Source organism: Melanotaenia boesemani, chromosome 8 (assembly GCF_017639745.1).
Source record: "Melanotaenia boesemani isolate fMelBoe1 chromosome 8, fMelBoe1.pri, whole genome shotgun sequence".
NCBI lineage: Eukaryota > Metazoa > Chordata > Actinopteri > Atheriniformes > Melanotaeniidae > Melanotaenia > Melanotaenia boesemani.
This window is the reverse complement of record NC_055689.1, coordinates 2278385-2301698: the sequence shown is the minus strand read 5'-3', so window position 1 is coordinate 2301698 and position 23314 is coordinate 2278385. Positions and strand designations below refer to the sequence as shown.

Below are 23314 nucleotides of genomic sequence, written 5' to 3'. Positions count from 1 at the left end.
TCATTAATAAATGTAGATCTCAAAATAATAAGCAAAGCTTTGGCCAGAAGAATAGAAAAAATAACCCTCTAATAATAAATCCTGACCAAACAGGCTTTATTAAAGTAGACATTCCTCTACTACATTGCGTAGATTAATTAACATCATAGATTATTCTACTCTACATAATCTGGAATCCACAGTCCATTTCTTTAGACGCAGAAAAAGCGTTTGACCGAGTAAACTGGAAATTTTTATTTGCAACGTTAAACAAATTTGGGTTTGGGTCATCTTTCATAGACTGGATAAAAATATTATATAACAACCCAAATGCATGTGTGAAGACCAATGATCAAACTTCTCCAAGCTTCTGTTTGCAGAGAGGCACCAGACAGGGCTGCCCCCTTTCTCCATCACTCTTTGCTATTTTTTATTGAACCCCTAGCTGCTGCCATAAGACAAAATAAAGAGATTTAAAGAAATCCATGCCAAAAATATAGAACATAAGATAAGTCTTTATGCTGATGACGTATTACTTTTTCTCCAGAACTCACCGACATTCTCCCCCTAGACAATCACACTTATTAACACATTCTCATCAATATCTGGACTACTCTATTAACTGGTCTAAGACTATTGTTATGTTCATTAACTGTGACGTACAAAACACACCCAATACTACAATACAGTCTGAAACATTAGATATCTAGGCATAAACATTTCCCCCAGGTTATCAGAACTAACAAAGCTAAATTATGTCCAGCTACTTAACGCAATAGAGGATGATCTCTCACGGTGGAGGCGCTTACCCATACTCACTCATGGGGAGAGTGCCACAGTTAAAATGATGGTTCTATCTAAAGTAAACTAACTGTTTTCAATGATACCCACCTAAACCCATCCTCCAGCTGGTTTAAGTCACTGGACTCACTTATATCTAAAATTTTTATGGAAAAATAAGCCATCACGTATCGTCTAAAAACTTTACAACAGACTAAAGATAGAGGCGGATTGGAGCTACCCACTTTAATCATGTTTTCTTAGCTAACAAGCTGCAGTATATCTCCAAATGGCTTTAAACCTAGCGGGCTAGATGACCATGGTTAGATGTAGAGCAAGCATTGTGTGAGGATCTGTTTTATCTCTGACTGCCATTCATCAGCTCAACCATCAAAACACATAAGTGTTTTAAAAGCATCAATATCAGTTCCTCTTTAGTGGCTTGGTGGGATTTTCTAAAAATAACCAAATCCTGACGTTTTCCATGTAAGTTTACACCCTCTGGAACAACCCTGACATCCTGCAAACAAAAAGCTGATTAATTTTACTCAATGGAAAATAAAGGAATAAATAGTTAGAGAACATATAATAGAAAATGGAAACTTATCATTTAATATTCTCACTTCCACAATATGGAGATCAGTAGCAAAACATTTTTAGAATATCACCAGCTTAAATCTATTATATGTAAAAAAATATACCATTAATCAATTAAACTTACAGCTACCTATTAGGGTGGCAGAATTCATGAATCTCAATGCCCCAAAGATATTATCAAAAACATATAGACTATTATCTAAACTAGAAGACTCATTCTGTCTTCCAACTTCAAAATGGGAGGTTGACTTATCCGGTAACTTTAATAAAGATAAATGGTCACAAATATGTTTAAACACCTTTAAAATGACTAAAAATTCAAATATGCAACTAATACAATTCAAAATTCTGGATAGAACTTATTATACAGGACAAAGGATGTTCAGGATGGGTCTGTCACAATCAAACATCTGCACACACTGCAATGAAAACACACCAGACAACTATCTCCATGCCTGGTGGTCCTGCCACACCTGTCCGCAGGTTCTGGCTTCAGGTAGTGTGGACATGTCAACATGGTTTAAATGTAATATTCCTACAATCCCCGCACTATGTCTACTAGGTGACTTGGGTGACATTAATATGGTAATTAACTCTACACACATGGTCCTCACTGTCTTTGTGCAACACAAAGAAAACTATCCTTGTGAACTGGAACACCAAAATAAATCTATTAAGCAGTTTAGGAATCTCTTACAACAGTATGGAGAATTGGATGAATTTTACTCCATCTGATCCCCCTGTGGTTGGCTCCATCACTTAGTGTAGGTGGAGGATTGTGACGTAGTTGCTTTGGGGGTTGGATATTGGTGGGGATTACAGTTGGCTGTGGAAGTGCAACAAGATTACAGTTTATAAACCATCTGATCTGACCCGCACCCGCTGGTGGAAACGAGGCTATACTCTGCAGGCTGACACAGTCACCAAGTTCTTCAATGGGTTTATACACTAAGACTTAGTGTGTTGTCAGTGATTGAAGTTGATAAAGAGAAATCTTAAAAATAAAGTTAGATGAACATTAAACTTCATGTCATAGTAGAAATATGTGAATCAACGTATAATAGAAACAAGAAGTTACATGACAGGTTAAAAGTTACCTAATGAGTCAACTATCATTTGTACGATGATTAATCCTCCACAGGCTGTTGGTAGATTCCTCTGATTGGATAGATTGATTTAAAAAACTAACTTCAACATAACTCAGACACAGGACAGGAAAGAGGGGGTCAAAATAACTCTAATCCAGAGATTCCTGCTGAGAAAGAAGAAGAGAAACACAAATGAATGCCAACAACAACGTCAGATATTTCTACATGGAGAGTAAGAAAGCAGAGAGGAGCCCGGTGCATCATGGGACTTCACCAGCAGAGAGGAGCCCGGTGCCTCAAGTTGACTTTGTTGTGAATTCGTGCTGAATAAAACTAATCCATGAATTAGTTTTCCTGCATCACTCTGACACAGGATGCAACTCCAGGGAGCTCCACTTCCCCCATCACTCTAGCCAGTAAAACCAGACCTTGTGGTCCTCTAGGGAGCTCCACTGCTTCCATTACTCTACCTGAGCCAGATAACTAGACAGCTGACCAGAAGGCGAGCATGTAGTGACTGTAAGGAACTTCCAGACATCTGGAGACACGTCCTAGACTCATGAATACTGAATTCATCTACTTCCTGTTGTTGGCCCGACTGTTACCGCTGCTGAAACTGAAACATCAGATAATATAAACTATAAAAATAATATGGTTACAGGAAAATTATAATTCTTTATGTGTGCCGTCAACTAAAAGCTAAACATGTAAATAGAGACTTTGACCTTTTCAAACATAATTCTCACTGAAGTTCAGGTTGTTGTACTAAATAATGTCATTTTAATCTCACTGGAATTTGGCTGTTGACTTAGAAAACCCAACATAATAACAGCTGAATGGTCACATTTCACTCATCTTTATTGGTGCAGAAAAATTATTTGCTGTTGCTTAATATGTATTTGCAGCATAGTCTTGTTTAAAAAGTGATGTTGGACTTTATTCTCCAGTAAATGTGCTGAGTCATGGTTTGTGTTGTCACTTCTTCTACTCTGTTTTTTTTTTTAATCACATGCAGGTTTTCTGATTCCTGACAACATAATTAATAGCTAATATGTTAAATTAAGGCAAATTTACTTTTATTGCACATTTTACACATAAGGTAACCCAAAGTGCTGTAAAAAAGTAATTATAAGACAGCTCTTTTTAAAATTAAATATTTTCACAAGTCATTAAATCAGACTGCAATATGCCAACAGGTCAGATAATAACCAGACTCATTCATCTTCCATTATGGCTTTAAAGTTGGAATATTCTCTGGTTCATTTCAACCCTCTGGGAAATGATGTGGACGTTAACGTGGTTTTTTAGGTTGAGTGATGAGTCGCATCTTCTTTGAATCCTAATTAAAACTAATCCACTGATACTAAATGTCAATCAGATATGATTTCCAGCATTAATTGATCTGTGTTGTCCCTAAATGGATCCCAACAAGCTGCAGATGTCCGCTCAGACTGGCTGTTAGTTCGGTTTAGGAAGCAGCTGCCTCTCCTCCCTTCATTTTCTCTCCTCCTTTCTTTCGTTTTCTTTACCCTGCCTCCAGGCTGTGTGATCAATCCATCCATCTACATAACTTGGATGAATCTACCGGAACCGCTGGACTAAACCATTGACACCTGTTTAAAGGTGAGAGCTTCATAGAACGTCCATTGTTATTGTGGAAACTGGGGCAAACTGCTTTATTTGACCTTACAGATTAGTCTGAGATAATGGTCTTCAGGTCCAGTTCTATCATGGCTGGATGGTTTAGTCTTGTCTGAGACCGGGTCACGCCTGAACTCCATGAATACAGACTGCAGGAAAACATCCTCGTCCATCCACTGCAGGCTCTGCAGCATCATCCAAACAACACAAACAATCAAATAAAACAGAATTTATTTACACATTCAGTCAGCTTTCTTCATCAGCACCGTCATATTTACAGTATGTACATTCTGATATTCAGTTCAGTCTAGAAGCTGGATTTCAGCTTGTATCTGAAGTCCACGTCGTAGGTGGGTTGCAGGATTCCCAGACCAGCGCGAGACTGGTCCAGAGGAGGAACTCTGGTAGCAGGGTCCAGTAACTCCATGTCAAAGTAGGAAAGTACCAGAGAGAGGAACTGTTTGATTTCGTACACAGCAAAGAACCGTCCGGGACATTTAGTGACCCCAGAACCAAAGGGCATGTAGAAGTACCGGAGACGGCGACCGCTGCGGTGGAAAGTGGTTTTCTCCTGACCTTTCTCATCCAGGAAACGGTCAAACTTATACTCCTGCAAGGTGAAGAGGAAGAGGAGGAGAGATGAAGACCAGCATTAGTTACTGGGACATTCTGATAAGCATGATTTCCTTGTTTAACCCGTAAAACTCCCGTACATTTGTTAAAAATGTAAAATTGTGAGTAGAAGCTGAAGTTTTTAATCCCAGTCAGCATCAGACATGATGTCAGATTATGAGGCTAAAATGATGTAAAATGTATCAATAGATATAGCAGCAAAACGGCCGACCATAGTACATCAGAAACGTCTTCTTGGCTTTATTCCAGCCATAGAGGAGCATTATTTTTCTTCTTTTCACACACACATAGAACTTTCTGCTCACTGGTTGATCTTTGGCTGCTCCTGATTGGACGTTACCGTCAATCTAAGCTCTCTGATTGGTGGAAAGTCTGACAGGAAGTGGCTTCATCATCATGTCCAGGTCTAAATAGAGGTCTCTTAGCAACATAGTAGTGATGGTGATGTTTTTATGATGAAATGTGATAAATAATGCTGTTATCATGGATCATTGTGGATTTACCAGATAGAGTCTCTGAATAAAACTACATTTAGTGGCTGGATTGTAAACCTCCTGGACGGATAGAAATGTCTGGAAAAACTTCTGTAGATCAGCTAAAGGTAGCTATCCATCACATTTTACCCCACAGAGCTGCACACTGCCGCTCCTGAGACACTGGTGGTGATAGAAGAGATGGAGCTCGGGGAGATTTGGTGGAGTTTTAGGGGTTAAGAAGTGATGATGGAGTCTTACATATGGATCCTCGTAGATTTCTGGATCGTAGTGCAGCATGGGTGGATACAGGGCTATTACATCATCTTTCCTTATATGGTAAGCTTCCTGGTTGTCAAGGTGAAGCAGGAAGTCCTCCTTGGCAACACGGACATTCATGGAAGCGCTGGAAAGGCGCATGGCTTCTTTGATGATGCTGTCTGTGGAGAAGATGACAGATGAACTTCAGGTTTATAGGTTCAGGTATTGAACAGGTAACTTCTGTTCATCTGTAATCTCACCTAAAACAGGCATGTTGTCCAGCTGGTCCCTGCTCAGGTTCAGAGAGGGGTCACTGGGGTCAACTTTCAAATCCCCCAGAACTTTCTGGACCTCCTCACATGCTGCTTTCATAGCATCTGGACTCCTAAACCAAGATACAGTTTGTTTTAGAGACGTCAGTGACGTGTACCTGATGCTTGATGTTCTCCAGAAACATTAAAGAGATGAGGAGTATTTGCAGAATGCGTGGCTGCATTCCTCTGCAGGGTTTGAACCCAGGACCTCACGTTCAGACCCTGCTTTGACATTAAAATGACTCATGTAATTTGTTTCGTGTTCTGCTCAGCGGGACTTTTCCCCTAGGCTGTCCTCTTTGTCCTCAACTCTCTAATACCTTCAGGCAACACAATTATTTTTGGCCTAGTACATTTACAAAATTAACCTTTTCAGGGATGCAATGATGGAGTTTTCAAAGCAAAGCAAGCAGTTCTAAAACCATAACTTCCCATCTTTTTCTATTTGGAAAAAATATATATCCAACATGTATTTAAACGTTGTCTCCAGGAAACTCTAAGACACAAAACCTTTTAAAAGACTTCCCATTATCAGACTTTTACATTTTTAATCATATTTATTGCACCTTGTTGAAGCTGTTGAATTTTTTTATAAGTTTCTGAAATAAATGTTGATCAAACCTCATTATGGCACAATGCTGCTTACTAACCCCCAAAACAAACTGAAAAAAACAGGCAAAAATTCCCCATTTTTATCTGAAGACATCATTTGTCCCTTTAACCAAATGTAAAATAAATAAATAAAACAAGGGAAAAATCATTTGCAAAGATTTCATCTGCTACTGTGTGAAATGTCAAAATTATTTTAATACCAAAGATGTCCACCAGGGGACAGAAGACAAGTACCAGATTGTGTACAACTGGGGTTTTTTGTATACCCAGAACCTGTATAAAATCTGAGATATGAGACGTTAAAGGGTTAACCATGGTGCTGAGGCTGAGAAGTGGTGATGAAGGTGATGAAACCGATCTTTCACATGTATTTTGTTGTGTTTTTTGTTCTTGTCTTATTGGTGCGTTTGTCAGGAAAGCTGTTTAGTGAGTCATTTTGCTGACTGTTTGCCAGACTAGTTTCAGGTCCCTCTTGATTCCGTTTTCATTTAACATCATGAGCAAAATGCTTTTTCTGTGATAGGATGATGCTGATGCAGCAACATCTGATTGAGCTGTGATGTTTTCTCCACTCTTTAACGTAAACCCTGACAAACCATTCCTCTGACCTTCAAACAAGGACTATGGTCTGTGACTAACAGAGAACCAGATCAAGGTTTTCTGATGCAGACAGAGCAGGACAATCAGCCTCTGCTGCCCGGTGAGTTCTATCATCTGATCTTGCTGTTTGTTGCCCAGAGAGTCAGAAGAGTAAAGAAAAGGCTCCTATCTCCATACCTGATCATATAAAAGAGACTCCAGAAGGTGGCTGGCAGGGTGTTGGCTTGTGAGGCCCAGAGGAGAGCGACGTGGGTCCTGGCTTTGCTCACGTCGTTGAAGGTAGATAAGGAATCGTTCAAGATCATCCTCATAGAGATGAGATCAGACATGTTCTGCCTCTTGGACAGATTTTCAGCATGCATGGTCTTTGCAAGGTTCTACAAAGCAGAGAAAAGTAACCGATGCAAACATCATTCTCATGCAGATGAGCTTTGAGAGGAATAAAAACAGAAAAGCCACCAACCTCTCTGGCGCTGTAGGCGCTCTTGAAGACGTGGATGGGGAGGCCAGCCACCAGCGCTGGGAAAATCTTATCAAACTCCTTGAAATTCTCCAGAGCGTTGAGCACCAAGGCTTTCTGAGCTGCCTGCCGAGCCTGACACTTGTCTTCACCGAACTCTTTACCAAACAGAGTCAGGTAGCCAGACTCAAACATCACCTGGTGTAAAGAAGGGGGCAGACTCTTGTAAGGCCAGATTTCTCATTTTATGACTCAGACATAAGATCTTCAATCTGTTACTGACCTTGTAGCAAAAAGCAAAGATGCCATCCACCTGCCAGTGGTCCTTGCTGGGGCTGAGAGTGTCTGACTTCAGCATGACGTCCTGCAGGTGGCCCATCATGGTCTCTATCAGGGAGGGCAGAGCTTCACCCTGCAGGGTCTTCAGGAAGGTTTGGTGAAGGTTTTCTGTGGTGTGACCATGTCGAGGGTCGAAGCTGTCATGGCCAAAAGCCTGGAGGAAGGAAGGAAGGAAGGAAGGAAGGAAGGAGGAGACCAGTGAAGGACTCAGATCTCAGAAAGAAAAATGTCCCTGAGGATCAACATGATTTCCTTTTACCTTCACAGATGTGGCAAAGTGGAACTTCCTCCAGTCCAGATGTCTTCCCTGTCTGATGACTGAGTGGTAAGAGAAGGGGTCACACAGGAAGTGGATGTATTGACCTGCGATCTTGCAGGTGAAAATGTGGCCGTACTTCTTCTGGCGGCTGCGGAGGAACTGAAGAGGGTTTGCTCCGAACTGCAGAGCACAACCCAGGTAGGGGATGAAGCCATTTTCCACCACAGGCTCACCGGGTTGCCTAAACCGGGAGGAAACATCAGATAATAATCAGAACAAACTGCAAACAAACATCAGTCAAAAATGATGAAGTTCAGCTCCGTGCTGGGACACATCTGGTTATGTACGATGATAGGGACAGACCTTTTCCAGCTTTGTAGGTGTAACAACAAATACAGGTACAAACCCAAGTCTGTAAGTCAGGAAATACAAGTACAAAACTTTTTCCCCACATACTTTCAAAGCTGACCTGAACTTGTTGGAGCTTCATATTTACAGATAAAATTGCAGAACATGTGTATAAGTTAGAAAGCTTAGCTCCATAGTTAATAAGGTGATGATTAACATGTATTTTGACACATTAACTACACAACATAATCAGTACAGTTGGCACCTACATGAACTGTTCTCTGACAGCAATGTGCCCGTACTAGTTCCCCCACAGCTGAATGAAGGCAGTCAAAACAGCATTTAAAAACATTAAAATGTTCCTATAACCATCAACAGCCACGGATTCCATCGGTAACGCCTCCAGCTTCGTCTGTATTCTCGTTACCACAACAAGAAGGAGCAGGTCTGACATATTGTTATTGCTGTGAATGAATGAGCAACAAACACAGAGCAACAGCAGCCTGGTGACACAATGTGTGTGAATCAACATCATTCCAAACAAATCCCACATTCAGCTGCTTTTGTTCACCCAGAGCAGCAAGTATGAACACAAACACACTCTGCCTCAGGTTTACAACTTTTACACTCAGTTCAGATCCTGTTTCCTTCACTTCACCCAGTTTTTACGTTTATTCCACAGCCTGGAGGCTTAATTCAAAGAAGACTTACTTCTCAACCTCATAAAAAAGGAAAAAAACTTCAGCTTATTAAATGAATGATGAAGTTAAAGAGGATCAGCTGTGATGAGCTCTCACCTGCGTCTTATCCCCAGAACCAGCCACAGAAGGCAACACAACCCCACCACGACCCCCCAGATCAAAGCAAAGCTGATCATCATGATGTGATGATGAGGATGGCGAGAGGAAGCTCCACAGGTGAAGGTGAGATGTTAACAGCTAGTAACACTCCACACAGCTAACACTGACAGGGAAATAAAGAGATGCTGGACGAACTGTTCCAGCAGCAGAACAAAGGAGGAGCAGCCGGCCGTCAGCAGGTCTGAAAACAGGCAGCAACAGGCAGCTTTTATACTGCCTGCCTGTGGGAAGGACTCACGATGATATCATCCAGTCAGAAACAGGAATGTCCCCTCACTTCTGCTACTTAACAGTACTTTTCATCTCTATTTTAAATCAAGTTTTCATCAAATTCTGGGAATTTATTCCAAGTTTAATTCGTATTTCTTCTATTTCTTCTATTTTTTTCACACATGCAAACAAAGTTTGCTCCAGTTACAAAATAAACGCATGCATAGTTTTAAAAAGCAACAATAATGAAATAAAACTGGTTAAATGAACTATATCAACAACTATTAAGTCCAAAAAAGATCAGAATGAAGACACGTTTGTTTATTCCTTCCCCCTGTACTGGTCATAATCTACTCTTCCTATAGCCGTCCCACTAAATTAAATAAATATCATTCACATTATCCAAAAACAGAGAAATATGTATACCTAATTCATTTATATATATATATATATAATAAATAAGTATACCTCTATAGTTATCTTGTATGTTCTGTATATTATATACCTATCTATCGTTATATACCTGCATTCATCTATCTATCTATCTATCTATCTATCTATCTATCTATCTATCTATCTATCTATCTATCTACACGCATCACCTCAGACTTACATAGAATAACAAAATAAAATAATAATAAAAATGAATTCAATAATAAATACTTCAGACGTTTTAATCTATTTAAATTGCAGATTAGACATATTTTTATTGTAAATTACAGTGAATGTGTTATCTGACTGGAATCTCTCTAGGAAATCTAATTCCCTGCATACTGCATGTGCATGTGGTGGCCTTGACCAGAGTCCATGGTCAGTGTTACCTGAGCCACTGGATTGTGATAGTGAAGCTGGTGCGTAAATAGATCCAAGGTCTCTCCTGCTGTGTTTGTGTTGGATTCTGTGTGAACTGAATGAACATTACTGTACGTTTGATGTGTTGAGACATGCCACTGGGACGGGTGGAGATAAAATCTAGTTTAGCAGGAAAGAGAGAGAAAAGAAAAAAAAATACTTAAAGCATATTTTAGTTGTCACACAGTTTTAGAGCAGAGATGGAGGAAACTGGAAAAGTTTCATGTGTGAAAAGAAAGAAGAAAAGCATCATTTCTAGACTGGATCCACAGAACAGGTCAGGACGAAGCACTGAGACCCAGATCTGGAAAATCTGTCAGAAATACTTAATAAGAGGCTTTCTGGTTTTGCTCGTAACGTGGGGAGAGGGGCAGCTGTAACTCCTCCTGTTTAAACCTTTACATATTTTTAGATTTTTTCAGGTGACTCATTCATTTTTGAATTTTGAAATTTGTTTAATCTAAATTCATGTGAACACAGTCTTTTACAATAAGACCAGGTTTTTCTCAGAAAGTTTTCACCACATAGGAACCAGTGACTGAAGGAAAGCTTCATGTCCATGTCTTCTCAGCAACCACTGACCCTCCAGCTGGTCCAAACTACAGATTCATCCATTTTTATCTCAGTGTAGAGAAGGATAGAAGCTAACGTATGGGTCTGAGAGACAGGGGCAGAGCCTGGGACACCTGAACAGGTAATCAGTCCATTACAGAGAGGAAGCAGTACAACCTGGCAAGAACCCACACATGCAGAGAGAACTGGCTGAGATTAGAACCAGCTGCAGGGAGACAGAGCTGCAGGACAACAATAACGTCTCATCAGGACAATGGGTGACAATCAGCTGAGGAATCCAGATTTCTCTCGTTACTGGATGTCTCAGCAACATGTGGACTGAAGTCACAAAGTCTGAGTCCCTGCAACAGACGGTCCACCAAAGCACCAGCTTGGTCAACAGAGCGAGTGACAACAGGGACATGTCAGCAGAAACAACAGAGCAGAGCCAATCAGAACAGCTGAAATGGTTTATAAGGTGGGACTTATAAGGGAGCACGGGTCTCTCAGCTGTTTGTGTGATAGGAAATGGCCAGGACAGCTCAAGACATGCTTGATATTGGTAGGGACGTAGCTACAAAGATGATAAAAAAAGAAAACAAAAGCAACAGCTGCACAAATTAAAAGAGAAAAGAGGACAAGCAGGTGCCACATCTGTAAAAAACTTGAGAAAACATCTCACAAACTGCAAGAAAACAAAGCAGACATTCATCAGAAGACTAAGTATCAGAAGACACATGAAGAATAAACAAGACCAGAAACAAAACACAAGTGCAGCTATTGTTAATTAAATCTACAGGACAACACAGTGACTATGAGCATGTAAACGAGAGTGTAAAATATAATCAAGGACTTGTGTCTAATGATGAATGCAAATACAACCTAAGCCCTTCCAAGGATCAGAAGACTTAACCAAGTCCTGTCTCGACTTGGGACTGGATGGTTTGATGAACCCTGACCTCTGATGTGTTTCCACAGCCAACGCTGGAAGGAAAGTGTCAGCACTAAACCAGAGGAGATGTAACAAATGAAGCAATGCTTGTAAGCTAGTGCAGGCAGGAAACCTTTCATGTTTCATAATAACAGGATATATTGAACTTTTTTTGCAATAACTCTTGTGCAATGTTGTTACTGACATCCAATATTTAATTCTATGTACTGTAAATACACATGATGCTAACAGTGCATGTTGGTGTGTTAGTGTGCAGCCAAATCCAAATAAATGTTGTTTTTTAGATGGCAAAGGAAATGATCTCCCTCAGCTTTAAACGGTCTCCAGGAGCTGAACTGGTACTAGTTTTAACCTGCAAGTAACCTGCAAGGCTCGACTGTTGATCAGAAGTTGTCATTTAAGACACATATTGAAAACTTGATATCCGGCTACAACACAGCCTGAGTTTCTTTTAAAGGAACAAACCCAGTTTCTCCTTAAAACAAGAGAAATATTTATATCAGTTACTTTTTAACCTCTGCTGGATGATGGTGATCTGTTATTAACTTAAACAAACCATGCAAATCTTTTTACTAGAACACTTTGTTTTAACTAGAACACTGTTTTTACTGGGGGCTTTGGAGTAAATGGAGGGACCAGATGAAGCGCAGCTCAACAGACCCCTATGATGAATCAAATCAATGGACCCAGGTTTCCCTTGCCCAGACGTGGGTCACCAGGCCCCTCTCGGGAGCCAGGCCTGAAAGTGTGGCACAGAGGTGAGCGCCTGATGGCCTGGGCTTTACCCATGGGGCCTTGTCGGGCTCAGCTTGAAAGGGTGACATGGGGCCCCCTTCCCATGGGCTCTCCACCTGCAGGAGGGGCCATAGGGACCGGGTGCAGTGTGAGCTGGGCAGCGGCCGAAGGCGGGGACCCTGGCGGTCTAATCCTCGGCTGCAGAAGCTAGCTGATTTTCAGATATAAAACTATTGTTGGCTTACTTGCTTTACTGTACATCTCTCTACCTACATGTCTAGAAACCAGAATCAATATGGCTGCCACTCATCTACAGATGGTGGACCTCTCATTCTAGCCTACAGCTGGTGGACCTCTCATTCCGGCCTACAGATGGTGGTCCTCTCATTTTGGTCTACAGATGGTGGTCCTCTCATTCTAGCGTACAGATGGTGGACCTCTCATTCCGGCCTACAGATGGTGGTCCTCTCATTCTGGTCTACAGATGGTGGTCCTCTCATTTTGGTCTACAGATGGTGGTCCTCTCATTCTAGCCTACAGATGGTGGTCCTCTCATTCTGGTCTACAGATGGTGGTCCTCTCATTCTGGTCTACAGATGGTGGACCTCTCATTCCGGCCTACAGATGGTGGTCCTCTCATTCTGGTCTACAGATGGTGGTCCTCTCATTCTGGTCTACAGATGGTGGTCCTCTCATTCCGGCCTACAGATGGTGGTCCTCTCATTCCGGCCTACAGATGGTGGTCCTCTCATTCTGGTCTACAGATGGTGGTCCTCTCATTCCGGCCTACAGATGGTGGACCTCTCATTCTAGCCTACAGATGGTGGTCCTCTCATTCTGGTCTACAGATGGTGGACCTCTCATTCTGTCCTACAGATGGTGGTCCTCTCATTCTGGTCTACAGATGGTGGACCTCTCATTCTGTCCTACAGATGGTGGTCCTCTCATTCTGGTCTACAGATGGTGGACCTCTCATTCTAGCCTACAGATGGTGGTCCTCTCATTCTGGTCTACAGATGGTGGACCTCTCATTCTGGTCTACAGATGGTGGACCTCTCATTCTGTCCTACAGATGGTGGTCCTCTCATTCTGGTCTACAGATGGTGGACCTCTCATTCTAGCCTACAGATGGTGGACCTCTCATTCTAGCCTACAGATGGTGGTCCTCTCATTCTGGTCTACAGATGGTGGACCTCTCATTCTGGTCTACAGATGGTGGACCTCTCATTCTGGTCTATAGATGGTGGACCTCTTATTCTGGTCTACAGATGGTGGACCTCTCATTCTAGCCTACAGATGGTGGTCCTCTCATTCTGGTCTACAGATGGTGGACCTCTCATTCTGGTCTACAGATGGTGGACCTCTCATTCTGGTCTACAGATGGTGGACCTCTCATTCTGGTCTACAGATGGTGGACCTCTCATTCTGGTCTACAGATGATTTTTTTTTGTGAAATCCGATTTTTTTGAGAGTCCGTTCACATTTCCATTTAAATGCGACTTGTATGTGATCTCCTGTATGACCCTTATGCTCACAGAAAGTGTCCCGCATGCATGTCTTCGTGTTTACAGTAACAGCGGAGCAGTATGTTGCGAGTTTAAAGTTATTGTCCAACCATAGCCAGCACATTTTCAATGGCATCGTTTTAAGGAGGAGATTACAAAAGAGGAGAGCCAGATTTTTGGCAATGGCATTTTGCAGTGTCAGCAACATCTGTACAGAGAAACGTGGGTACGGAGTTTCAGCCAGGAGTGGTGGGAGAGTGATGCGAGTGCCTTTACAAATAAGGAGTTTATAAAGACTGTTGTGTATGACAGGTAGGTCGGATTAATGCGACCTGGCCGTTCAAACTGAGGTTGTATGGCAAAAGATCCGATACATATCGAATTTAGGACCATGTAAAATTTCTACATTAGTTGCAATATGTGTGTGACTGATGGATGTAGCTTCAGTTTTGGTAAGCATTTTGCCGGGTGGGGTGGGGGGCAAAACACCTGTTTTGCCTAGAGCACCTGCCAGCCTAGAGCCGGCCCTGTTTGCAGTAAATTGACACACATTCAAATGAAAAATGACATTATTAGAGAACAAAATCTAGATATTGTAACTTTTTTTCTCATAACCTTGGTCAAGCATCCCCCCTTGGTTGATCCATCTATCCCATAACTTCTTCAGCAATAGACTGCAACCAGTACAGGTAGGCTCAACCACTTCACCAGTACTCGACACAAATACTGGTGCTCCACAAGGTTGTGTGTTGAGTACTTTCCTGTACTCACTCTACTACTCTGCAATGACTGTATCAGCCCATCTCCCATAACCACCTACTGTAAATACTCTATGTTGCACCACATCTCCTTCTGTCACTGTACCAATGCATACAATCCAAATCCAGCCATCCTACTGTACTGCTACACCTGCTTTTATAAAATGTTAAAAACTGGACTTACATGCATAACCAGCACTGCTATATAAACCATTGGTCTGCCCACATCCTAACCTCACTGAACTTAACAACAAGCTCACCACATTAAATTAAAATCTCAGTAGTAAAGGACTCTATACATCCTCTACATGAATCCCGCACCCCATTGCTCCCAGGGCGCAGATGTAGGACATTGATGAGCAGGAAGGCTTGTTTTGGAAAAACCCTGATGCCCCAGTTATAGCTCCCCTAAACAACAGTCCCAGCTGAGTTCTTGTAGTGTCCAAGTCTAAAGTGAATGCATATTATCCATACATTGCTGCCACTGTGCAAATTTTTCTGACTAAAACCATAGACATGATGAACGACTATGCAGGCTGCACAGGTGCACTGATCTCTCACATTGCTGGACATAAGTAGCAAATTCATGAAATGTTGTGCATTACTTATGAGAATATTTTGCATCTGCATATCTAAGTGCTTTAATTTACTACCCTTTCAGATCATTAATGGACAAGAAAATCCTCTCACAAAAACTAAGAAAAAAAATGTCAGTTTGATTTTTTTCCCCCTTTATTGCTCAAATCACGAAATTAACATCAGTCTTAATAAATGGGACAACATTCCTCTCCTAAAACTCCAGCAGCTGGTCTCCTCATTTCCCAGACGTTTCCAGAGTTGTTAAAAGAAGAGGAGGTGTTAGACCATGCTGAACATCAAATGTCCCAGTTTCATCATCTGATCTGTTGTTTATGTTCTGCTGGGAATAAAATATTTCTTGATGGGATTTGAAAATGATTACATTCTGGTTTTATTTACCTGGTGTGTTTGGAGTTGGGGTTGAAATGCAGTGACACAATCTTGTTGTTGCATTCTTTAGAGATAAACTCCAGCAACCCACAGTTACAGGGAGTTCTGAGAAGCAGAAGGCTGCAAATCTGACAAAGGTCAGACATGTTACCTAACATGCAGCGTAGTTAAAAATCTTTCAGCGTTTGTTTTCACAGTGAACTGTACTCAGTGTTACTGATGAGCTTGTGTGATGCACTATTGTGCCACAAGTAAAAGAAAGCAGACCTAGAGTGTCACCAGTATTCTACACAAACATATTGAATGATAAATAGTTAAATAATCACTTTAAAGGAAGTTTTAAATCTAGCAGCTGAATTGTGGTAGTGAGGTTGATATGAGCTGCAGTCTTCCTCTCGCTGCTGTTAAATTGCTAATAGACAAAGATATGGATTATCCTGGACAAGTTTAACTAAGTGTGTCAAGGTCAAGGTTAGTGTAATTAGTAGTTTTTGAATTAGTAGTCAGTTTTTATCTGATAATCCTCTGGCAGTCAGACCTTTGCACCCTCATTAGAAAACCACCACACGTGAACCTCAGACATGACTTAATCTATTCATCACAATATCAAAATGTGATGGATGTTTGTTGCATCAACTTTCACAGTTAAATTTGATTTAAATATATCCATTTAAAAACTTTTTGTGATGGTATATGAATAAAAATGTACATCTATAGCCACAGTTAGCTTGTTATCTGATCATGAGGACAAGGATTAGATTTCACAATTTGTTTAAAACATTTAAAGATTTTTTTATTTGGGCTAAATCTATTTGTGGGTGTTATTGTCAAAATATAAGGATGTCTTTAATGAAAATGCTTTTCTTTTATATGCCAGTGTCCTTTGCTAAATGAGAACTAAAACATGAGGCTTTTATGTGTCATTTTCCAGATTTTCCTTTAGGACTGAGATGTTTTGCCTCATTCCCATGTTAATTAAACTATATAAAGGTAAAAAAAGAAAAGATTAATCCAAACATCTGCTCATTTTGAACTGAGAAAAACTTTTATGTTAAGACTTGGATGAGTCAAGGACAATGTAAGAGTTTGCCTTGCCTGACCTCCACCCAGCCATGTGTCCAGTTCACCTGAGTTCATACTGCAGTAACCCGGAGCTCTCCACCCCCTTCCAGGTCATAATGGGACGACCTGCTATCAATAACTCATGAACCTGCTCTGACATTAGCATTATACACTACTGATTAAAAAAGATGAACAATGATTTTACTCATTTCTGCTTTTTTTAGATTTAATTCTGTTTTGAAATGTCTTCGTTTACCCACCCTTCCTGTCTGTTGTAACAAGCTCAGAGGCTACATACACATCTGTTTTAAGACTGCAGAAAGCTACAGCCAGGCTCCGTTTCTTGGATGATGGTGATAAAGTGAAACAGATTGAACGGATAATAAGGCATTTAAAAATGCTGTGTTTACTACACCTTATCTTGTATTTTGTTGAGATGTTCTCTGAAGAACATCTGAAAAGGAACAGACGTCAAATCATTGTTTTACGTCACAGTCGCTGTACAAGACGCTGGAGAATAAACAGATGATGGGAGAGATGAAAAGCACACAAAGAAAACTCTTTTCTTTATTTTCTTTTAACCTCGTCCTGTCCAGCATCGTGACAGCAGAATGGGGATCTGAAACAGCTGACCTGAACAAATTTGCTTTTTGAACAGGGAACAAAACAAGGGAGAGAGTGAAAAGTAAAAAGAGACAGAGATACAAAAAAAAAAAAACAGAAAACCAGCTGCTTTCTCTGTGTTAAACAGAAAACATGCTACAGACAATGAAAGCAGACACTCATCAGGAGCACCTGCAGGAGGAAATAAAGATCTTTTTGGGGAAGCAACAGATACGCCATAGAGGAAGCTGCCTAGGGCGCCTCACGCTGTGACTCAGCAAAAACAAAAAAGTTGAACTCCGACTGGCTCTGTCTTAAAAATAAAAGGCTAACTGGGAAAGAAAAACATTTACAACTCTCCCCTCAGTGTTTCTCATTATTTTGTTGACCTGTCGGGAACCCATCCTGCTCCGAGCGCTAGGAGAGAGGGAAGGGATGAATTTTTTCAGGGTTCATCTCAGGCAGTGGTTAATACATCAACAACTCATCCAAGCACTCAGGAAAAAGAGGAAAAAGAAAAGAAGTTCCTGTGTAGAGATATGTGGTTTTATCTAAAATTAAAATGCTGCTTAATTTTTTCATCTGTACCAGTTAGAGGCTGGCTAAGGCCTGGTACATAAACTCTGGGATGTTCTCCCTCTTTCTGTGCCGTGTGCCAGAACCCTGAATGAATTTAAATCTTTTTGAAAACCCGTCTTTTTACACTGGCTTTTAACTCCAGAGAGAGCACCATCATTTTGCCAGGCTTTTTCTATAGTTTCTCTTTTATTGTTTGTTTTATTGTTGTTTTTTATGTATTGTTATTTTACCTGTGCAGCACTTTAGGTACCTCATGGTAAGTGAAAGTCCTTTATAAATAAAGGCTGATTTGATAAAGATTATCGGGCTGTTTTTGTCCCAATTTTGCCCCTTCCTGACCAGGGATGGCAAACGCCCAATTATCTTGAGTCTTTTAAGACTTTCCTATAAAATTATCTTTCAGTCTTAGGTGTGTTAAGAGCGAAACAATCAGCTTCGAAACGGTTCATGGTCGATATTCAGAAGTTTTAAACCTGTTCAATATTTACGACCAGAACTCTTAATGTGTGTGTAAAGCCGACGACTCTGAATTGTGACTCTGTGAATTATGACGTGGAACATAATGTAGCCAATGAGAGAGCGAGCTGACTGGGGAGCAAAGGAGGATATAAAGTCCGTGTTAACGCCGTCTCCAGTCTGTTTTTTTTTTACTTTTCTGCTTTTTCTGTTAACAATAGCCCCATGATCACCATCATTCCTTCCTCCTATATATCCCTTTCCATGCTGGGTGTTGTGTTTTTAGGTTGTTGCTACGTTTCTTCTTCTTCGTTCCTTTTAGATCACATTTGGTCATCATAGCACCCCTTTCTCCTAGTTTTCGTCACTATTTTCACACTTGAACCGGCTTCGGCGCCTCGTGAACATAGCCTTAAACTGCAGCTGGGTCTAAACCACACATTTTCCAAGACCCAGCTCAGCTTCTGATTGGTTATTAATTAGTGCCGGGCACGTTAACACGTTAATCACATGTTAACGCAACGCTTAACGCTGTTAATTTTTTTTGATAGCACGTTAAGTTGTTTTTTTTTTCTAGCCGCTGGCTTTGATAACAGAAACATGGCGTCTATGTCTCTCTTCCTGCTGCAGTGGTGCGTCTGATGTAATCAGGAGAGAGGGGGTTTATTAACATGAAGAGACGTTTTCTGTCTGGATCTTAAGAAAGAAGAAGAACCACCGATGATTCTTTGTCTAAACCCATGCAGATGGACAGAACATTGTGATATTGGGACAGGAATCTGCTCCCAAAAGACAACGATAAACTTTTATTTATTATTATTTTTTTAATAAATGAAGTTTTAACACTAGAAGTCCCAGGAATTTTGATATCTCCCTAAAGTCCCAGAGAAGGGTCGAAAGACCTTTAGTCCAAACTGACGACTCTGCTGGCAAAAATTAGCATCTCTTCATTTGTAAATGCAGCCATTACCTGAGGAATGCGCCCATTGCATCCAGCCCCTCCTTGTTACCTTGAAACGTCTGGTAAATTCTGTGGCAGTGGGGGATGGTGGGCTGAGGGGGATAAATAGTAGCTAGCTTCACCTCCAACAAATAGAAGGAAGTTGTTCTTTTATATCTTTGTCATGTTGACATTTATGCCCTCTTGACTTAGACACTAATGCTTCTGGACATTTTACTCACAGACCCTGCCTGTACCACCACAATCAAAAAATGTTTATTTTAAATATTCAAAATTGTTCATTGCTTGGGCTTTTTGGACATAAGGTACATGAACATTGGGTTAGAAAGTTTGAAAAATTGGTCAAAAATTCTGAAAAATTTGTATTTTTCATTTGTATGAAAAGAGGAGAGCTGGACCTTTTAAAGTGATTTTTAAAAAAAATATGAATTCATCATTTTGTCATATCATTCTAAATTGTTTGCTTTTTTATTGAAGGCCCACAATAATTATCTTTTTTTTTTCTTCTAAAAGCACACAAATGTGTCGAGGAGGTATATATCATATATCATATCAAATATATTTTTAATTATTTGAAATATACTAGAATGCAGGAAAACCTTTCTGAATCTGTTTGAGGTCTACTCCAATCTCATACTCAGGGGACCAAGCAGTGTCTCAAGCCAAGCTTTGGGCAAAAGTTGACAGTCCGGTTTCAAGAGTCTACAGTGTCTCCCCTAAGTATGCGCCCTCCTGGGGTGTGCCAGTAATTGACTCGTCTACAAACAAAAGAAGCTGTTCGCAGCTTAAGACAGGATTTTAGCTAAAATCCTACTGGTCAATCGACCCATCTCTGGGTTGTAAAGGTAGAAAGGTCCATTGACCCCTCTCTGGGACTTCTAGTGTTAATTTAGGCCAGACAGCAAAGGTAAGACATGTTTTCTGACTTTTACAAACGTGCAGCATAAATCGGGTCTTCTTCTGCCTCTGGTTCGGTGAATCTTGGTCGTAACGAGATGAAACTTCCAGCTGTGGAATCTGTGAGATGTGAGCTTTCAGTAGAGGAGTCATTTGTTCGTGTTCATGGGGAAACATCATCTGTGTTTATATGTGTGTTTGGACTTTGCGCAGCTGGTCTTTGAATTGTTTGTTGTCTTAACTGTGTGTGTTGGTGATAGAAATGGTTTTACTGAGCTGGTAGCTGAGATTCTGGACTTTCTGTGGATACCACACATGTTTATAGTTACATCTACAGACCTGACGCTACACCCGGAAACGAGATGTTAACCCTTAACTCCCGGTAGCGGAGGCTGCAGGTGCAGAGGTGAAGCTAAACAGTCAAGATAAGAATGAAAGTTTAGAGAATTTATATCCAGAAATGTGGATAATGAAGCAGTGAAGGTGCATGGATGGAAGTTATTGTGCATATTGTGAATATTTCTCTCTCCTCACCATCTAGAAGCTGTGAGATTCTCATCCTGCTTTCTGTCTGTTCACCTGATGCTGATATTCATCACATATTGTTCCTTCTGTGTTTAGAAGGAAGCAGCTTCACAGCTTTAAATTCATTCTGCTGACTTTTTACCTTTTAGTTAGTAAATCCTGAACATTTCATCCTTCTTTCTCATAAATATGTGGTTTTATATATGAAGAAATATTTTAACTGTTGCTGTTTAAAGAGAAAACTGCTGCTAAACCTGTTTATGTGTTTAGTGCAGGGGTCTGCAGCCTTTCCAATCCAAAGAGCCATTTTTCCCTCAGACAGCTAAATAAAACTCCTTTAGAGACGCAGATGTTACCAGACTTATCAAAAAGGAAACTTAATATATATTTTAATGAAGAGCCACCATAGGATGTTTGTTATTTTTTAAGAACCACATTTTTATTTCCATTTTTAAGGTTTTAAAATAAAGAAAAACACAAAACTTTATAAAAAGAGGATAAACAGACTTTCTTCTAAGGAATGTAGATATTTGTGGAAAATGATGTAAAAGAAAAAAAAGTCCCTGGTTTCCAACCTGATGACAAGATAGATTTAAAAAAATATTTTAGCCACGTATTTAGAGGCTTTGTGGACGGTCACATCCAGTCATGCAAACTTGTTTTGTTTTTTTCACCGACACTATGACTCTTATTGTTAAAAATTTCGAAAATCCCATAACCTCAGAGTGCATGCATTAACAGGCATGCAGCCTTTTCAGTCGCTTTGTTTACTCCAGGAACCAGCTGATAGCCCTGAAGCCAGCCAGACTAGCTGACAGACCCACGGATTTACCAGCTGAAAACTTGAGGAAAACACACCGGGGATGCAGTTTAGGAGGACAAAAGAAAAGAAAGAGGGAAGCGGAGAGACAGCGGAGGCGTACAGAGAAGAAACAACACAAGCCGTGTATCCCGTCTATTATAAGCGGGAACATGAGGTCACTGGTGAATAAGATGGACGAGCTGACAGTGCTAACATATGCATATTGAAAATAAACTGGACTGGGTTAAGAACACTACATTACTTTACAAGAAGGACCAGAGCGCCTCTATTTTCTGAGGCAGCTAAGGTGGTTTAACATCTGCCAAACGCTGCTCAGGATGTTTTATGAGTGTGTGTGGCCAGTGCTATCCTCTATGCTGCTGCATGCTGGTCGGCAGGCTGAGGGCTGCAGACACAAACACACTGAACACGCTGATCAGCAAAGCCAGTAACGTGGTGGGATGGAGCTGGACTCTCTGACGGTGGTGTCAGAGAGGAGAATGTCCATAATAAAGACAATACTGACGATACCTCCCACCCTCTTCACAACCTGCTGATCAGTCACAGGAGGACGTTCAGAGAGAGACTGATACCACCTCAAAGCTCCACTGAACCACACAGGAAATCCTTCCTACCTGCAGCCATCACACTGTACTCCTCCATATAGTAGCAACATCCACTGTTATACATTTACACTCTGCACTACATTTACATTTTTCTATCATATTGATAAAAATGTACATATTACTCACCAGCAGGATTTATCCTGGATCTGTTGTTTAGATACTGTAACGATTGTGTGATTTTCTTATTTTTCTTATTGTAATTGCTAGCTTTTCTTTTCTTATTTGGTATGGAGCAACTGTGTGCACACCATTTCCTCCGGGTATAAGTCCGGACCGGTGGAAAGGCGGACACAAACGCAGGTAACAGTTTAAGTGGTTTTAATACAGCGTAGCCACAGGAAACCAGTATAGGATCAGGGAAACAATAGACTACACAATGAACTGATGGCAGGGGGGGCAGGTGTAACTCATGAGACTGATGATGATGATTGAGCTCAGGTGGGATCCAAGATGGCAGAAGCAGAGGAATCATGGGTACTGTAGTCAGAACCAGTGATCAGTAGGCAGGGGAAGATGAGCGCACTAGAAGGCATGACAGGAAGGAGACAGAGCGCTGGATGTCAGCTGATACAGATTTATTGTGTCACAAGTGGGCAGCGGAATAATGAACGAGTCATTCTGGCACAGATGCAGCTCCAGTAGAGGACCCTGCATTCAGTCCAAAACGTTAAACCACCACAACAGGCCGTCTCCTAGCTGCAGCTCCAGATGAAAGCTGCCTCGGCATCATGTTAAAGATGTCTTCTCCTACCTTGGTCTTATTGTAATAAGAGGAGCTGATCATTTCAGCTCCATCTGAGTCTTCCTCATTCATTTGTTGGAGCACAGTCAAAGTTTATTCTGCATTCATTCTTCTGCTTCTTTTTATTTTTTTATGTTTTAGGTATTATGCATGTCAGTTTGTCTATCTGTCTGTTACATATATACATAACTAATTAAATTTTCAGGTAATGTCAGAACTGGGATAAAGGAACAAGAAATTAGATTTTGGGGATAATCCAGATCACGTCTGGATCCAAGAATTTT

The 23314-nt window shown here is 40.8% G+C and overlaps 1 protein-coding gene and 1 long non-coding RNA gene across 2 annotated transcripts; one reads left to right on the top strand and one right to left on the bottom strand.

Moving 5' to 3' along the window:
• Positions 1-4299: 4299 nt before the first annotated feature.
• LOC121644447 (cytochrome P450 7A1) lies at positions 4300-9435 on the bottom strand. Its single transcript, XM_041992368.1, has 8 exons — positions 9182-9435; positions 8037-8277; positions 7722-7931; positions 7442-7636; positions 7156-7355; positions 5713-5837; positions 5453-5631; positions 4300-4695 (listed from the first exon to the last, which is right to left on the bottom strand). Exons 1-8 carry the CDS (start codon positions 9262-9264, stop codon positions 4393-4395), a joined length of 1536 nt encoding a protein of 511 aa, XP_041848302.1. The 5' UTR covers positions 9265-9435; the 3' UTR covers positions 4300-4392.
• On the top strand, positions 6170-22631 carry LOC121644448. The gene is made up of 3 exons (XR_006011276.1): positions 6170-6248; positions 10483-10492; positions 22621-22631. It is a non-coding gene; the product is annotated as an uncharacterized LOC121644448 (long non-coding RNA).
• The last annotated feature ends 683 nt before the right edge of the window (positions 22632-23314 follow it).